Source organism: Alligator sinensis, unplaced genomic scaffold (assembly GCF_000455745.1).
Source record: "Alligator sinensis unplaced genomic scaffold, ASM45574v1 scaffold1329_1, whole genome shotgun sequence".
Lineage (NCBI taxonomy): Eukaryota > Metazoa > Chordata > Crocodylia > Alligatoridae > Alligator > Alligator sinensis.
In genome coordinates, this window is record NW_005842460.1 from 422,591 (window position 1) to 441,451 (window position 18,861).

Sequence of the window (18,861 nt, forward strand, 5' to 3'; positions counted from 1 at the left end):
GAAAGCCCCAGTCTCTCTATAATCTAACCCCCCCTGGCTCCCAGAGCTCCTGACCATCGAGACAATTGTTAAGGGATAATCCCATGTCCTTGAGCAGGAGTATAACCTATTTACACTGGTGACTGGAGATGGATATACCCATCCATGGTTCCCCAGGGTTATTTTATTTGGACTGAAAATTGAGATATCAGGCCATACTACTGCATGAGTCTCCAGGGCGTGGAGCTGACCCCTTATAATGAGACCAGCTACACAGGGGGCTGTGGCAGCCCTATTAGCCACCTCCAAACCCTGTTAACCTAGGGTGCCGCCCTGACCTCAACTGCCATATCCTGATGGAAACGTAGGCCGCCTCTATAGGTTACAGGCATTGTGCAACTAACCAGTTTAATGTACAAATACCCGGAGACCAGCTACACATGCAAAGCACTTATCTCATGATAAAAAGCTGCAACCAGCTATAAAGGCAAACTTTGAAAATGTATTCTAACTTTATAGCTGGTTGGGAGGGTGGGAATGGCCCACGAATGAAATCATTAACCCACAGAATCAAAGAATCATAGAAAATTGGGATTGGAAGAGACCTCAGGATGTCATCTATTCCAACCCCTGCTCAAAGAAGGACGATCCCTGACTATACCATCACACCAAGGCTTTGTCTAGCCAGTTCTTAAAAACTTCAAAAAGGCTGAATAGGCCTGGCTGGCCGGCCATGTAACGTATGGATGTGCCACCGACTGACATTTCTCCGGCACTGAGCACATAACAATGCCTTCATCCTTCTAGTCACTGGATGGTGTGGTGGGGCAATCAATTAGCATGGCCTGAAATCCCAGCACCTAGATAGCCCAGCATGCAGACATTCCCACCCCCATCTAGGTCCCCAAGACACCCAAGCTAAGACCCCCATCTCAAAGCCCCAAGCTGCCATCCAGCACCCTTCAAAGCCCCCAAACAAACCAGTCCAACACCAGCCACCCTCTCTCCCACCCAAACTCCAATTTACCAGAGAGGTTTCCTGCAGGATGCTCAATTTCTGTGACTTCTGACTTGCAACCATCCTGTCCTGGGGCCACCTCCTGGGTCTCCTGCATTCCAGGTTCAGCAATGGGGCTCAGGATCAGGGCCATGGAGGACCCTAGATACTCACAACTGTCTTGGGGGGCAGCAGGCGGCTGCTGGGAGGAGGCTGCCTCACCGCTGTCCCCCTCTTGCTGGTCCGAGGCTGTGCACTGGACTGTATAGCGAGGAGCCACAGCGTGATCCCTCTCAAGGATGTCTGCAAGCTCTTTGTGGAAGGGGATCGTGTTCTTGGCTGCCCCAGGCACCCTCTTGGCATCCCTGCCCCTTACATAGAGGGATTTCAGGGACTTTATCTTGGTCCTGACCTGGAGCCAGTCCCGCTGATGCCCTCGTGCCACCATCTGTGCTGCAATCCTCTCACAAATGGCCTGATTCTGCCGGTTTCCTTTAGTCCCCTTCGCTGCAGTTGCAACCGTCCTCCTCACTTCTCCCCATATCGCGATGAGGTCCAAGACCTCACCACGGCTCCAATTAGGTGCCCGCTTGGTGGGATCCAGGGGGGACATCCTTTGGCTCATGCTGCCTGATAGAGCTGAAGGTTGAAGGAGGAAAAGTTTACGTTCATTAGCTGGCTAGCTGGTATGTGCTCTACAGGCTGTTTGCATGGGGCTGCATCCTCAAGGGATGGGAAGGTCACACTCCCGGGGGGGCAGGAAAGGCAGTTGGCTTGGTTTCTAAGCTGCCTGCTGGGCAGTAGGGTTCAGGAGATGGAAAGTTTGTCCATAGAGAAGAGGAGGGTGGGAGAGGTACCACTGCATGCTGGGATACTGAAAAAGTCCAACTTGGGTGGATCATCTTTGTGGAGTATCCACACCTTAACAGAACAGGAGCTGGATAGAGATAATTCTGCCATGGAGTGGCCCATGTTTGAGCTTCATAATGAGTGTTTAAAATCACTTGAAGGTGTTAGTATGTGGACAATCCAGGGTTAAGAGTCCAGGGGCCACCCAAAATGACCATGTATCAAGGCCCTTCTTTGCAGAAAAGCCAATCTATGTCAGCTCTCATCCCTCAAGGGCACCTTTTGGGATGGAAGAACGTGCAGCTAATGAGCTAGGCTGCAAATGAGCTTTCTATTCTGGAAGAAGCAGAGCTCTGCTTCCTACCTGCTTGCACTGAAGAGCCAGGTCCAGGGAATGAGCCCACAGAGCTGTCCTCTGCCAAGGAGTCCCAGGAATCAGAGAAATCTGCACCATGACAAAGACCTTGGGGTTAAACTGCACGTGGACTCTAGGTCTCCGGGCTTGTAACACTGAAGGCCCCCAAGATGCAGCAGAAAACGGGAGATTCTGGTGCGAACCAGGAGGGGTTTATATCCTCCAGAACAGAGCACAGCAGCCCACCTGCATCTGGAACCCAGGTAATGGGTGGAAAACCCCCGGTCTATGTCCAGTCAGAGCTCCTGACCACCAAAACACTTGCAAAGAGATAATATCATGCCCTTCTGGGAGGGGGGAAGTATCAGCAATCACGTCCCTGACTGAAGGTGGACGTTCCAGTCAATGGCTCCCCAAGGATACCAGAATTGTAAGGAATAGAGATGTCACGTGAGGCTTTGGCCCTACCACTGCACAAATTTCCTGGGGGTGGAGCTGACCCCCAGAAAGAGACCACCCGCAAAGCGGGCTGTGGCACCCCCAGCAGCCACTTCCAAGCCCATTTTTCACTCCACTTAACCCAAGGTATTGCTCTGTCCTCACCTACCCTATCCTGATGGAAACTTAAGACACCTCTGCACGTACAAGGCATCATTAAATTCACTGGTTCATTGCTCAATTCCCTAGAGACAGGTACTGCAAAGGTACTTATCATGTAATGAAAAGCTCCAACCGGATATGAATTACACCTCAAAAACGTGTTCTAACTATATCGGTAGTTGCTAATAGCTTTAACTTGCTTGCGCAGCATTGTCTCTCTTGTGGCTGGGGGCCCCCTCACCAGCCATGGCCCCCCAGCCATAGGGATGCACCTTGCCCAGTTGGGGCTGCATGCACTCAGCCCCAACAGCTACAGACTCTGGGTCCCAGCAGCAACCCACAGCTTCCAGGACCCAGCCTCCCACAGCTGGGGACGCTGGGTCTGCGCAGCATGCCTCCTGGTGCTGGGACCCAGCTGGTCCCAGCAGCCGCACGGTGTGACTACAATCTTGCAGCCCCTGGGGCGCATGAAATATTGCAACAACTAAATCTCCCCTCTAGGCTTTCCTGCACCTCAGGGTCTGGGGAAATCACCACATCTTTGTTTCCCAGCCACAGTGGTGTGTGAAGTGCCCCCATGTCTTCAAGCCCCTCAGCTGTGGGGGGCTGCCGAGCACAAGGTCTTACTCCTTGCCAGTGCAGCCTGCACCATCAAGAAGGCGCAATGGGATCCCATAAGTTCTCTCACAATCGCACCTCCTGCCACATGCGTGGTATGGCAGGAGGCACTATTGAGTGAATCGCACATTAGATCCCATTGTACCCTTGCCTCCATGTGTAGAGGGGCCTTCATGGAAATTTTGGAGGCTGCATTCAGATTACTGAAGTAAGAGCTTAGGTGCCCCACTCATCGGGTCACCTCACTCTGGCCCGGTCCTCTAACTCTTTCTCTGAACATGGCATCTCTGTCCTTAATTGGCCTCAGCCAACCTGCTCCCGCAGTCTATACCTCTGAAGCCCCCTCAATTGTCAGTCCCTGTGTGGGGCTCTCTCTCTAACCAACCCCTCTCCCCAACTATCTGTCCCTGTCCAGGTCTCACTCATGAGAATCCAGTCCAGCAGCCAGGCCAGGCTTATAGACTCTGGGTCACTTTGCCTTTCCCTCACCAGGAGGGCCCAGGTGTTCCTCTTTTGCCTTTAGTAGGTTTATCGCTCTGCAACCCACAACCTGCAGACCTCTAACAGGTACCTGCAACACTGCAGCCTTAGGGCACTGCCTCCCTCCAAGTAACAGGGGTTGAGGTCTCTGCTCCACCCTCCCACTGAGACCGAAACCCATGCCAAGGTACCTGAGGCTCAGTGTCCACAGGAAGGTAATAGGAAGCATTGCTGAATGGATGAATTTGGATTTCATGCCCCTTTTTCAGGGAAGAGGAAAGGAACAGTTGCCTGTGCCCACGTCACTGAATTGCAAGGAGTTTAAACACACACCAGCCTGGATTAGCACTGATTAGGGTAAGCTTTTAGAGGTCAGTCGTTCAACTGGAGCTCAGGGCTCATTTCCAAGGTACCAGCTCCCCCTGTCATTCTGGTACTGAGCAATGCTATGGAGATGGGGCAGGGGGGATTGACAGCACTCACCTGGGGACAGGTTCTTAGACCACGCGCTTTCTCCAGGGTCCTTATCATCACAGACCCAGAGCTCCACCTCCCCTCGCTGGATGCGGCAGATCAAGTCTGGTGTGGGACCTTGATATCCTGCGTGGTGTAATGCAAAGACAGGCGATTATGTCTGGCTACTCTCCATACAGTGTCCAGCTGGGATTTGGGGAACAGATCCAATGGAATCAAACATTTTAAGGGACCTTGAAGGAACAGAGACGGTGGACATATAGCACCAAGGAGACACCACTGCAAGCAGAAGCCTCCAAAAAGGTGATGGTTTTTGTCACCCGGGTAAAGTGGAAGTATGTCACATGGACTATAAAGCATCAACCACCCGAGTATATAAAGGGTATAAAACTCCTTGTACTACTACAGAAGGCGAATACAGGTGCAGTGACCTGTGATGTTTTAGGAAGACAAAAAAGAAAGCTCTCATTTATTTGCCAGTACCAAAAGTACAAGAGAGAGAGAATAGACATGTATAGATAGATATGACTTGTGTGATTATCAGGGCACAGAACTGGAAATAGAGTTATTCTCTATGAAGTTTGGAGTGACCGCTCTTGGAAGTGAAGAGCCAATGATAGCTGGATGACAATGAAACCTCGTATGGGAGAGAAAAAGCAATTCGCATCAATAGGGTAGGGAAAAGGATGACTTTAAAATAAGTGTAGAGGCAACTATATGCTGACCCCCGCTACAGTCTGAGGGACCAAGGTAGTTCCAAGAGACTTGTCCCAGCAAAATTAAGTAGTCCAAAACGAGGATTTATATGAAGACTTTACTAAAGCCTTTACGTTATAATGTGTAAATTACAGAATTTTCTCAAACTACTGTTATTCCAATTCCAACCAAAAAAATCTTTTTAAATTTTGACGAAAAGAAATGATTTACAAATAGGCTATGGAACGAAGGGAAAAATGGTTATGCATAAAACAAGATGGTTATACATCTAAAAGAAATAAAGACTTCAATTCCCGGGGGAAAAGAAAAAAAGTTACATATTTCCTGAAGTCTAAGATTAAAAACAAAAAACCAAACCCACCAACAAGCAGACAGTCTGTTAAGGCCACCTACTTTACCCGAGTTACTGAGACTAAATTGAGAAACCAAGGGTATCTAGTATCTGCAGATGGGTTCCTCTACCTGAACTAGATTTTGAAGGAAAAACAGAGAGACCCGCATTTTCATTAGGCAATTAATGATATGAAGTGGCCTTAATGTTACTATCAAAAGCAGGCCTTCTATGTTCTGTTCTGTTAATTTGCAATTAAACTAAGTACAACCAGGTGAGAGTGAACTTAAACCCTTTCATTTCTGTTTTTTCCTGTCCTTGTAACCTGTCTCTCATTTCGCATGTTCCTTAAATCATTTCCCTTAGTCAAACTGCTTGATGTTCCTTGACCTTGCTATTTGTAGTCTACTCTTATCAAGCAACCAAATGATTCCTCAAGTCTACAAACAGCACTCTCTCCATCCAAGGGGAGGATAACAGGAGTGGCTATGAATGCTGGATTTGTAAATACTGCACTATGGATGATGCAGTCCATCGCACTGATAGATATTGAAAAAAAAAGACAGGGTGACACACATTTTTAGTGGGCAACAGCCCACAGTGTAGACCCGGTCAACACAGGTTTCCAGAGAAAGAATGAGCATACAAAAAAAAGGGTCAGTTCAATACGAGTAGACTTCACAATGACTAGAAGTGGAAGAAGAACGGAAGGGAGTAGTATTGGGGGTCCAGCTTTTGTTGAACTCTTATCAGACCTGTCAGCCTTTAATGACAATGTTATAATTATATGGAGGAGGAGCTAAAGCCAGAATTAAAGGTAGGTGGATCTAGAACCATCATTAAATGCAGGCTGAGCTAAAGTGACAAGCACATAATTAATAGCCTATAATTTCACCATTGTACTGTGATAGAATCATAGAAAATGAGGGTTGAAGGGACCTCAGGTGGTCACATCTAGTCCGACCCCCTGTTCCAAGAAGGACCAGCCCCAACAAGAACCTCCCAGCCAAGACTTTGTCAAACTGCGTCTTAAAAACCTCCAAGGATGGAGATGCCACCACCTCTCTGGAGAGCCTGTTCCAGTGTTTTACTGCTCTCCTAGTGAGAAAATTCTTCCTAATATCCAACCTAAACTTCCCTTGCTGCAACTTGAGCCCATTGCTCCTTGCTCTGTCATCTGCCACCACTGAGAACAGCCCAGCTCCATCCTCTTTGGACCCACCCTGCAGGGAGCTGAAGGCTGCTATTATATCCTCCCCTCAGTCTTCTCTTCTGCAGACTAAATAAAACCCAGTTTCCTCAGCCTCTCAAGTCATGTCCCCCAGCCTCCCCCGCCCCCTCAGGTCATGCCCCCCAGCCACTGAACCATTTTTGTTGCCCTCTGCTAGACTCTCCAAATTGTCCACATCCTTTCAGTAATGGGGGACCCGGAACTGGACACAGGACTCCGGATGTGGCCTCATCGGTGCTGAATAGAGGGGAAGAATCACTTCCCTCGATCTGCTGGCGACGCTCCTACCAATGCAGCCCAGGATGCCGTTGGCCTTCTTTGCAACAAGGGCACACTGCTGGTTCATATTCAGTTTCTTGTCCACTGTCACTCCCAGGTCCTTTTCTGCAGAGCTGCTGCCCAGCCACTCAGCCCCTAGCCTGTCCCAGTGCATGGGATTGCTCTAAGCGCAGGACTTTGCACTTGTCCTTGTTGAACCTCATGAAATTTCTTTTGGCCCAGTCTCCAATTCATCTAGGTCGCTCTGAATCCTAGCTCTACCCTCTAGCGTATCTACTACTCCCCGCAGCTTGGTGCCATCTGCAGACTTGCTGAGGGTGCACTCTGTGTCATCTTCCAGCTCATTGAAGACGTTGAACAAAGCCGGTTCCAAGACCGACCCCTGGGGCACTCCCCTTGATACCAGTTGCCAACTAGACATGGAGCTATTGATTACTACCCGCTGAGCCCAAAGCTCCAACCAGTTTTCTATCCACCTTACAGACCATTCGTCCAACCCAGACTTCCTTAGCTTGGCTGTGAGAATGTTGTGGGAGACTGTATCAAAAGCCATGCTAAAGGCTTTCACATCCATATCACATCCACTGCTCTCCATGTGTCCGCAGTGCCAGTCATCTCGTCATAGAAGACAATCGGGTTGGTCAGGCATGACTTGTCCTTGGTGAATCCATGCTGACTGTTCCTAATCACCTTCTCCTCCAAGTGCTAAGAAATGGATTCCTTGAGGATCTGCTCCATTTTTCCAGGGATTGAGGTGAGGTGGTCTGTATTTCCCTGGATCCAGCTTTTTCCCTTTCTTAAATATGGGTACTATGTTTGCCCTTTTCCACTCATCTTGGACCTCTTCTGATCACAATGAGTTTTCAAAGATGATCCAGTGGCTCTGCAATCACATCAGCCAACTCCTTCAGCACCCTCGGGTGCATCCCATTCAGTCCCATGGACTTGTATACATCCAGCTTTTCTAAATAGTCCCTAACCTGTTCTTTTGCCACTGTTGGCTGCTCACCTCTTCCCTAAACTGCTTCCTGGTGCAGTAGCCTGGGAGCCGACCTTGCCTGTGAAGACTGAGGTGAAAAAGGCATTGAGCACTTCAGCCTTTTCTGCATCATGTGTCACCAGCTTGCCTCCCCCATTCAGTAAGGGACCCACACTTTCCCTGATCGTCCTCCTGTTGCTGACATACTTGTAGAAACCCTTCTTGTTACCCTTCACATCCCTTGCTAGCTACAACTCCAACTGTGCTTTGATAGAAAGATGGCCACAGTTTTATAGGAGTTATTTTAAACTGATGGCTGCAATATTGCATTAAATAACATTCTTTTGTGCATTTCCCATGCAGTCAGAGCCATCTTATCAGGACTGAGAACACTTTTTGGGTACAGCCAGACTGGGTTCTCACCTCCACCACAGCAAATCAGATTTGAGAACCCATCCAGGGTCCATGCCCTAGCCTCCTGTGGTACTCCAGATGCAGAGGCTGGACTTGTGGTCATGAAGCCTGCAGTGCTCTCCCATCTTCTGGTTGGCAGTTCCAGCCTGCCAACCCATAAGTTATGAATGGATCCCTGTTTGAAAGCACCATTTTGTGAAATCAGGTGAAACAAATCAAGATGCCCACAAGTTTTTCCTTAGCAGCATTTGTCCATCACCCCTTGTTGAGAAAGAACTACCTTAGTGACAGCACAAGGAAGGAGGGGAAGTCATTGAGGGCAACAGTCCTCTGGCCCAGCCATAGCTGGACACATCAGAATCCAAGTATAAGAGCAAGGTCCCAGCTCCTAGAGCAGGATTAGAGGCATCAGAAGAAAAATGAAGCTCTGAAACCATTGTCACCAAGTCCATTATGAACCTAGGAAGTAAAAATCTAAGTGAGGTGAGGAGTGGCGGAAGTGGTAACAGCGTGTGCATGTGCATGTGTGTGCATACACGCACATGTGCACATGCCCGATTTTTTTAAGTAATGTTAGTTTTGACTGAATTTATCTTGCTTGAAATTTGCTGACAAAAGAGATACTCTTGTAACACGCATCTGGAACAGAATCCAGGATTTTTCTGCTCCAACATGGGATATAGGAATCAAGCACCCCGAGACTGGGAAGCAGATGAGGAAATTGCCTGCTTAAGATCATTAGGTAGGCAGACAATTATTCTGGGGTCCATGTTGGGAAAGGGGGGCAGGGCTGGCAGGGGTGAACCTCAAGGTGTAAGGATGAGTAGGGGACCCCTGGGGGAGGCAGCACAATATACAGCCATTGCTGCAATCAAACAGAGTTGCCAAATTAAGACTCCTTTTTTCAACTGATAATCTGCAAACTTATTATTGGCAATCATGTTTTCCCTCCTGTGGCTGGTGTTAAATCCTTGTATTTGAACCCTGCCCTTGTCCAGGGCCTGGCAGAAGGGTTACATTTACATTTACATTACATTTACATTATGTAAAACTTGTGTCAGTAAAAAGAAGGGTTGTCAGTAAAAAGTGTGCATATTGTTCCTGGGTTGGCAACCCTGAACGAATGGTTCTGTTTTTAGGTATGCAGCCAATTTAACACTGCCTAGCTAGGGGTTGGTTGTCATTTAAAAAGGAATTTAGAAAGCATCCCTTGGTCAAATTTAATTTGAGAACTAGATAAACAGGTTTATCTAGCTGGTGCTACTGGGATGTACGAGGGAAATTCTTCATTAATACATAGTATATTTTCAAGACATTCAGTGAAACCAGTGCTTCGGCCTAGATGTAGCAACATGGGAAGACAAAGGCGGCTTTCATTATTAACTTTTTTTTAATAGCTGTAAGCTGTTCTTCCAGCTCCTACAGAGTAAATTGAAAGCAGGTCATTGAGGGAGGGGGAGGAACGGTGAGGGTTGCCAAAATATGTACTGGACTTCCAAGGGAGGTGGTGCTTTGCCCTACCTTGGAAGTGTTCAAGAGGTGGTTAGATAAGCACCTGGCTGGGGTCACTTGACCCCAGCGTTCTTTCCTGCCCAGAGCAGGGGGTCGGACTCGATGATCGAATGGGTCCCTTCCAACCCTAAAAATCTATGAACAAAGGCAAAAATGACTGGGCAGTTGAAATAATCATTAGGATAATCTGACAGTAGGGGGTGTTATAAAAATGAGGCTGGCATGTGTCACTGTAAGCCGGTTGACTAGACTGCTGGGTTCTGCATGAGTTGTGCAGCCCGTCCTTTGCCAATAAAATAGTCTTCGAGCAGCAAACAAATGGACAAGTAAAATAAAACCCTTCTGTTCCCGGCACTAAGAGGGGAGTCCTTTGGCTCTGGCCCCAGCACAGCTTGCCTCCTGCTTGTAAACTGTTCGCTCACCATTTCTTGCGTTTCTGCTCTATCCCCAGGGCCAGCGGGGCACTCCCTCATTATCCAAATCCCCGACAACTGGGGTCTCTCAACAGAGCTGATGGTTGCCTCTTAAAAAGGGTAGACCACCCTATTACAGTGTCTTTTGCCAGTCCTAAGTGACTAATTTACTTTTTTCCTAGTTAAATCTAATTTAACCAAGATGGGAGGCTAAAGTTAAATAATGTTATAAGACACGTTTTATTTTAAAACTCTAATTATTTTTTTTAGGGATAGCATTACATATCCAGGCAGGCTTCGGGTTTTTTTTAACAAATGTGTGTTTGTATTCTTAACTTTCTGATTATGTGTTTTTACTAACTGTAGTTTATATTTAAGTGTAGACACTATTATACATATCTGATGAACCTGAAGAAGAAATAGTCATTATGAACAACATTATGAAATAGTCATTATGAACACTTGCTTTATTTAAATTCAGCAATTGGCATAATGCTTGAAACAGTATCTTTTTTCGGTGTCCTTAAATAGTTTAAACAGGGCTGGTGGAAAGCAAAAAGATACCGAACCAGTGAGCTTTTATTTTGTGGTTCAAGGTAGTTTAAAACCCTCCCCTCCATCAGCACATGTCTAGGTAAGTCTGTGTCTAGCTTTACAAGTCTGCTAAAAGACCCTGCTTATCCTACAATGCTGTAAAAACAAGAGAACACACCATGGCAGAACATGAATAAATTTAAAAAAAACCCAAAACGGTCAGCAAAGAAGTCTTTGTTACCAGTGCAGACTGACAAACATACATGACCTGGTAATTAAACCTAATACATACACTGTTTTAACTATCGGTACGGGTGCACCGATAGAGATTTTTTAGGCTGATACCGATAGCCGATTTTTAACGAGCCGTATCAGCCGATACCGATCCAATTGCCAATGTGCAGCCCGGCAGCTTGGACAGCAGTGTCCGGCTGGTAAATCTATTGCAAGGGAAGCGGTGGGGGGGACAGAAGGGGCGTGGGGGCAGATCGAGGCCCCCACGGTGAGGAAGGGAGTGGGGCAGGGGAAGGGGCTTCACAGCTGGGGCGAGATGCAAGATGGAGCCATGAGCGGCTCATCCAGGGGGCACGGGGGGGGCAGCTCCTGCCACTACATGCACCCTACAGGGAGCGTGTGCCCTTGGATCTGTGCATGGGGTGAGGGTGGCTAGAGCCTGGGGCAGCACTGGGCTCTTCCCAGCAGCGGGCTGGGCCGGGCTATGCTTGGGGCGGTAGTGCTGGGAAGTGGGGCAAGGGGGGGGGGGGCGGGGGGGAACCCACAAATCTGTAGCCCCCCACCCAGCATCGCCACCACCGCCCGTCCCAAGCACAGCCCAGCGCAGCCCCCTGCCAGGAGGAGCCCAGCCCCACCCTGGCCCCAGCCCACAGCAGCAGCCCACCCTCGCCCTGCACAGATCCAGTAGAAACACGACCTTTCACAAGCCCAAAACACGTGTTTCAGGGACTGTGAATCAAAATCCAAAGCCTGAAAAGACATACATTGTAGAAAACTCTAACCTTACAGCACTAGACAAGAGTGGGGTACAACAACCACAAAACGCACTACACTGAAACACCGAGCCTCTACGTTAAAACTGAAGAACAAGGAAGAAAGACTATACAACTCCCTCTGGCTTCTCTGAGATCCGGGATCTGGGCATAAAACACAACTGATCACAAATCCAAAACAGATGTGTGTGTGAAAAAAAGAGACCTAAAGTTGCGTGCACACATTTTATAACCTTGTGCTGGGCTGCGATAGATTTTCCTATAGAAACGCTACTAGAATCTGTCTTAATAAGCTGTTGGGGATGTATGAAAACTCATAAGAAAAATCAGTCAACTACCTTTTCTTACAAAAATGGAGATGCTCTCGAGAGCTGGGAAATCCCCAAAAGGAGTTTATTACTTTAATACTGCAACCATCATTTAAAAAAGTCTACAAATCGTTATCATGGTAATGTTATCAAATTATAGGCTACTAATTATTTATCACTTTAGCTCTGCCTACATTTAAGTCTGATGTCATCATTAAAGTCTGACAGGTCAGATAAGAGTTTGACACAAGCTGCAACCTTATAGTACTGATGTGGAAGGTTAATATCTTATGAGAATAAAGAGGGCCAATACAGTTCCCTACTTCCTGACTTCAGGCTTTCCCAAAGAAATAATACAGCATGGGAATACTAGGGGAAAAGATGAAATGGTGAAAGGGTTTTTTCAAAGCTGGAAGCAAAAGGCTTCATAATAAAATCAAATTACAGCCTTGTTATAACAATAAAGAGCTTGAGGCAGAAACCGTTTTGGAATACAGGGCAAGAGGTTGTACTTATGACCTCTGAAAATGCATTAGGATTAGGTGGTACCAAGTCAAGTAAAGAAAACCAATGGGAAACCTGGTGGTGAAATATTGAGCTTTACTGAGCTACTGAAGAAAAGAGAGGGCTTCAATAAATAGAAAAAACCAATTTTGATCAAGTTGTTTATGGAAAAAAAAGACAAACGCTGTAAAAAGGAGAGTAATAAGAGAAGCAGCATTAAGCGACAGACTGAACTGAACATAACAGAAGACAGGATGAGAGAAGAATTGGTACATTGGCTAAAAATCCATTCGTCATGAACAAAGGACTTGGATAGAAATGTCTCCAATATTATTAGTGATGGGAAGAAGGGATTAACAGTGCAGCTAAAATAAATCTTTCACACCCAAAAGACGAAGTTTGAAAATCTTCTGATTTTTACCCCATCGAGGGATTGATTTCACTAGCTGAGGGTCACAACTCAGAACAGGCATCCCGTTGGGGTCCAAAATGTGAACAGCACTAAAAGAGGAGGCAGTCGGTTGTTTAAACCATAGCGGATGTGACGGACTGTACTTGTAGTACGATTCAACTTTGCAGTTTTTGCCAAGAAGAGTTCTTGTCTCTGCTGGTTTTCACCTGGACAGTTTGCAATCTGTTGTGATGCCATGTCTTTGACTCAACTTATCAAATCCATCAGCTTGTTGTGAGCATGGTGGATCACAGCCTGCCGGCCTTCAAACCACGTTAGAAGCTCTGGATTGCATTTCAGCCACAAATGTCGCTTGATCTTCAACATCGCCCCTCTTAAGAGATGAGTTTAAGCAAGTACTGCAAGTCACGTGTGATTTCCAACTCCCTACTCACAAGTTGCCAGTAGCACCTCATATTCCTGACATGGTAATGAACCACATGAAACCATTCATTTTACCTTGTAAGCACTGGCTCTGGTTGAAGTAGCAGCATCACCTGTAGATCCCCACATTGATTGGTGACAGACTCCCTGTACCAGAGCTTACAGCCCAGACAATGTTTAAAGGATTTTTTAAAGGAGAAAACCAGGCTATCCACATTAGAAAACTGCGTGCACCAGATGTCACTTGCTAAAGACAGGATTGCATTGGGTTGCATTCCTTGGAGCACGTCGGAGAAAGCTTTGCACATAGACCTGACACTGTCAGACAGAAATGCTGAGATCGTGCTGCAGTCTAAGCCATAGTTTACAAAAACCTTCACTGCAGCTTGCGCTTTTGTAGAAAAATGGACAGATGTGAGGTGAACTGGCTCTGCTTGGAAAACAGGCAGGTCACAGTCTGTCCAGCTACCAGGTAAAACGTGCAGGACAGTTATCTTGAGGATCTGTGGCTTCATCTACTGCAAGAATAAATCAAGATGGATTCATATTCTGCCAGTGCAGCCTTTGTAGACTCTACATGCGAAGCAATCATGGCTGGTAGATCATTTTGGCGAAGCTTGTTCACACATGGAAAACATCCACCATTTGGCATATTTGTCTTCAGGAACTCCCTTAATTTAGAGCTGTCGATTTTCTGCAAAGGGATGTTTGTGGCGAAGCACCACAACTGGTGCAGATGGAGCCCCTCTTCTTATCACACTGTTTTCAGTGGCTATCTTAAATATCGGGGACATAGTTGTCTTGTCTCTTGCTCTGTCCTTCAGCCCCCGAAGCAGCCTTTCAATGCTCTTTTTCCTTGCCACATCTCGGGTCACATTGCAAGATGAACCAAACAATTTTGCCACCATCTGCCTGTAAGGTACCTTCAGTGTACTGCCTTACACGATCCATAACCAAAATGATCTTAGCTTTATGGGAGTTCCTCCTAGAGGTGCACCGATATATCAGTCACATATCGGATCAGCACAGATAAAAGGAAAATTAACATTATTGGCTATCAGCAAATATAATGTGTCTTCTGGCCAGGAGCACAGCTGGGCAGCGTGGAGTGCAGTGCCCTGCAGGTAAATATGTGGAGGGGAGGAAGTGGAGGGGAGGAAGGAGGTGTAGGGGGGACAGACTGAGGCCCCACAGGGAGGGAGGAAGCAGGGCAGAGGCTGGGGTGAGTGAAGCCCTGGAGCGGGTCATGGGATGTTCGGAGCCCAGGTGGCTTGTCCAGGGGTGCCAGGGGGCTCCCGCCACTGCATGCACCTCGGGAGAAGCCCAGGGGCATGTGCCCCCCCAGATCTGTGCGTGGGGCAGAGGCGGGTTGCCCGCTGCAGCCTGGGCTCTGTGTTCTGCTGCTGCTGCCCCGGGAGCCAGCTCTGGGAGCTGGTGGCAGGTGCAGAGCCCAGCCTGCAACGGGCAGCACAAAATTGTGGTTTTCTCAGGGCCCTACACATGATAAGTTAAAAGAATTGCTGTACATTATTTCCTCTACAAATATGTAGTAACTCCAGCCTTAGGCAACCCCTGTGTATTATTCATGTTTGCATTTTGTTTATATTTTTCCCTGAATAAAAAGTTTAAAAAAAGAGGGGAAAAAAGTTAAAATAAAAAATATTGAAGCTAGACCTAAGAAGCCTGCAAAAATCAGCAATGGTCAGTTTGGTTTTAGAAAAAACCAAGATTACTTTTTTTACAAAAAATAAAGAGAAGAATAAACTACTAGATATAAACTTTGTAGATCTACAAAAAGCATTTGAGCAGGTCTCAAGGGAAAAACTTCAGTGAAGCTGGAAGAAGAAAGCAACAGCAAAGTACATCTGATTACCAACAGTAATCAAGGGCTAATAGTGTGCCCTTGATGCCAAGAAGGCTAATGGCATACTGGGCTGCATTGGTAGGAGTGTTGCTAGCTGGTCAAGGGAAGTGATTATTTCCCTCTACTTGGCACTGGTGAGGTCACATCTGGAGTCCTGTGTTCAGTTCTGCCCCACCTTACAGAAAGGATGTGGACAAATTGGAGAGAGTCCAGCAAAGGGTAATGAAAATGGTGAGGGGGCTGGGGGACGTGACTTGCAAGGGCAAGTTTAGGGAACTAGACTTGTTTATTCTAGAGAAGAGGAGACTGAGGGGATTGAATAGCAGCCTTCAACTCCCTGAAGGGGGGTTCAAAAGAGGATGGAGCTGGACAGCTCTCAGCAGTGAAAAATGAGAGAACAAGGAGCAATGGGCTCCAGTTACAGCAAGAGAAGTTTAGGTTAGATATTAGGAAGAATTTTCTCACCAGGAAGGTAGTAAAACCCTGGAGCAGGTTACCCAGAGAGGTGGTGGCATCTCCATCCTTGGAGGTATTTAAGACCTGATTCGACAAAGCCTTGGCTGGGACGATCTAGTTAGGGGTGGTCCTGCTTTGAGCAGGGGTGAAAACGATGACCTCCCGAGGTCCCTTCCAGGCCTAATATTCTATGATTTCGATGATTAAGTGAAATACATGTGCATCAAGCCTCCATGCTAGTCAGAACTAAGACCTGTAATGAACTTCCCTTGGAAATCATTTCGCCCATCGGGGCTCTGCATTCAGCCCACTTCTCTTCACCACAGTGATCGGTCTCAATGCAAAAACACTTGGATCCTCTGCACTGTGGATTATATGATGTTTGTAAGCAACCTCCCAAACTCCAGAGAGATTTTAGAAGGGCAAGAAAACTTTATCAACAAGGCAGAGTGAGCTTTAGAGAACAGGTCTTAAAGTAAATACAGCAAAGACAGCAAAAGACACATCTCTGTGGAAATGGAGAGGTTAGAAAAGCGAACTGGCAGAAACTTAGAGCAAATGGTTCGAAGCACTTGAGTTCTGCTGTGCACAACAATGTCTCCAGAGGATGATTGGAGGAAATGGAAGAGCCAGGTGCTAAAGCAGATGCTGGTGGGACCTTCATGGACTTATGCAGAGTAGTAACCAAAGAGAATCAAGTCGATTAGATGCCACCGAAACATAAAGGCTAGGACAGTTAAATGTCGGGACAAGATACAATAAGAAAGAGAGGATGTAAGACCACTTCCCAAAGTTAGGGTACTTGGTGAATATTTATGAACAAGGGGCTGGAGGTGGCAGGGGCAGGCTGGGAGGGCAGAGGGAAATTGGCTTGCAAAATAATCGCTGAATATAGAAGCAGCAGGAGTTGGACCGAGAGGAAGACCCAAGAGAAGGGCAGTGGATGAAATAAAGGAGGATATGGAAATGCCAAGCAGAACGCAGGCCTGATCAGTGACAGAACGTAATCGTCATGAGGGGAAAAGACTGTAAAGGAAAAAGAGGAAGATGACATTTCTCTGCTCACATAACTATGTGAAAGCAAAACAACTTTACCCAGGGAAACAAGGGTGTGGTAATTCCTCAGCATCTGGTCCCGGTAAAGCACCTTGTCTCCATCTCCCAGCAGCTCCCACTCCTTCCGGGTGAAATACACTGCCACGTCCTCAAAGGCCTCCCAGTGCTGCTGCAGACACAAAAATTACCCAGTCAGCCCCTCCTGCTCCAACCTCAACCAGACCCCACAGCTGCAATCCTTTTGCTGCGCTACAAAGACGGGCAGCTGGGCTGTGCTGGGTTTGGATGTGGAACTTCCCGTCTCTCAGCTGACACCACTGCTCCTGCAAAGCTCTGCAACAGAGGAGTGTTTGCTTGGGGTCCAGACCATCTGGGGAAGTGCTGCAGCTGTTCCCTCCACTGGTATAGGTTGTATCTACCCTTGGAAGCACACAGACTCTGTAGTGCAAGGGGCCTGCAGCTCACCTGGGGAAGCGGTTTTCCTAGCAGAACCTCCTGCCTGGGAGGGGCGACCTGGGAATCGATGCTTCACCAGCAGGCACCTCCACAGGAAACGCCGCAGCCTTGCAAGCCAGTGTTGGGCGTCTCCCTTTGCTCCCCACACGGCACCGAGGTGGGAAGCTCTAAAATCCTGAGGGATTTGCTGCCCCCACGCAACAGAGAGGGACACGCTGAGGTCCTACCTGAGTCGGGGCTGCTGCAGCCATCTCTGCTGTATTCTTCCGAGAAGACAGCGACAGAAAGGAGGAACGTGGATTCTCAGTGGCCTGGGATGGATCGGTGCAGGACTCAGTGGGGAAAAAGAAAAATCAACCTGGAAAGGAGAATGCAGCACTTCAACGGGATGCACTGAAACGACAATGCTACAGTCCCTGGACCCATAGTGTCCCCATCCAGGGCCACAAGCAGGTGGTGGGGAGTCCTGAGCACCCCTCACCCCTTTCTGCTGCACGGGGCGCGTCACTGCACTCCTCTCCCAGCTCCTCCGGTCTCAGCAGCTCAGTCCGAATCGCAACCGCGAGCCTGCGAGAGAAGGAAACGGTGAGGGACAGCTGCAAGGGAGCGGGATCACACCCAGGAAAGCACAACAGTCGCAAGCCACGACTCCGTTCCCCTGCCCCGCGGTCCCAGAGATCGTTCTCTCACAGCAACGGCTGGGAATTTGGCCCCGAGCCGCATCCAGCTCCCCCACGCCGAGGCAGAGCGCCTGCCTCAAACCCCGAGGTGCGTTGGGCGGGCCCGGGGACCTCGCAGGGCGCGTCGGCGTGCTCCCCGCTGCCCTGGCGCCTGCCTGATCGGACCCCGCCAACCCCTCTCCATCGGAGGAAATGTCTCGTCCTTCTCCCCATAAAACAAAACCCCCAGAGAAGTGCTGGGGGCGAGGTGGGCCCCCCCCCCCTTGTCTCTTGCCTTCAAATTCCCTTTTCTTCAAACTGCAAAGCCCTTCGCGGCACCTCGCGCAGCCGGATGCTGCTGTAGGTGCGTCCCAGTGTACCTGCATGGTGTATACACCTATAGCCCGTATAGATGTATCTATAGATATAGAGATTTCTCATATCTATGTATCATGTAGATAGATATAGAGCTATCACGTACGTGTATTTATCCATAATATATGTATATTATGTCTATCCATGTGCTCACACACGCTCGAACACCTGCACTCGCGCGCACATACACACCTCGCACGCCTGTGCATGCACCATCTCACACACACGAGCGCACAAGGGCATGTGGGGGGGGTATGTAGGTGTGTGTAGGGGGGGGAGCCTGGTCACGTGGGGGTGGGAGCACTCGCGTGTGCACACACGCACGCACAAACTTATTCATGCCCACACTTGCTCTCACTTACACACGTACGCACACCCCCTTGCACTCTCATGCACGCACACATGCCAGCATGCTTCTGCACGCCTGCACACGCACTCATGTGCGCACACGGGCGCTCTCGCCCGCATTCGTGCCCTCTTCATGCACGCGCACTCTTGCACACACGCTCACCCCGCAGCAGGCAGCGCACACGGCACAGACCAGACCGCACTGCCCGGCACCGACCCCTGGCCGCTGCC

At 48.3% G+C, this 18,861-nt stretch overlaps 1 protein-coding gene across 1 annotated transcript in view; it reads right to left on the bottom strand.

Moving 5' to 3' along the window:
• LOC106722585 overlaps window positions 1–16,877 on the bottom strand; it is a 29,856-nt gene extending 12,979 nt beyond the window's left edge. Inside the window, 4 exon segments of the mRNA XM_025212434.1 lie at window positions 1,007–1,615; window positions 2,190–2,270; window positions 4,362–4,478; window positions 16,832–16,877. Of these exon segments, the coding sequence (XP_025068219.1) occupies window positions 1,007–1,615; window positions 2,190–2,270; window positions 4,362–4,478; window positions 16,832–16,865 (841 nt within the window). The 5' untranslated portion in view covers window positions 16,866–16,877.
• Between the last annotated feature and the right edge of the window lie 1,984 nt (window positions 16,878–18,861).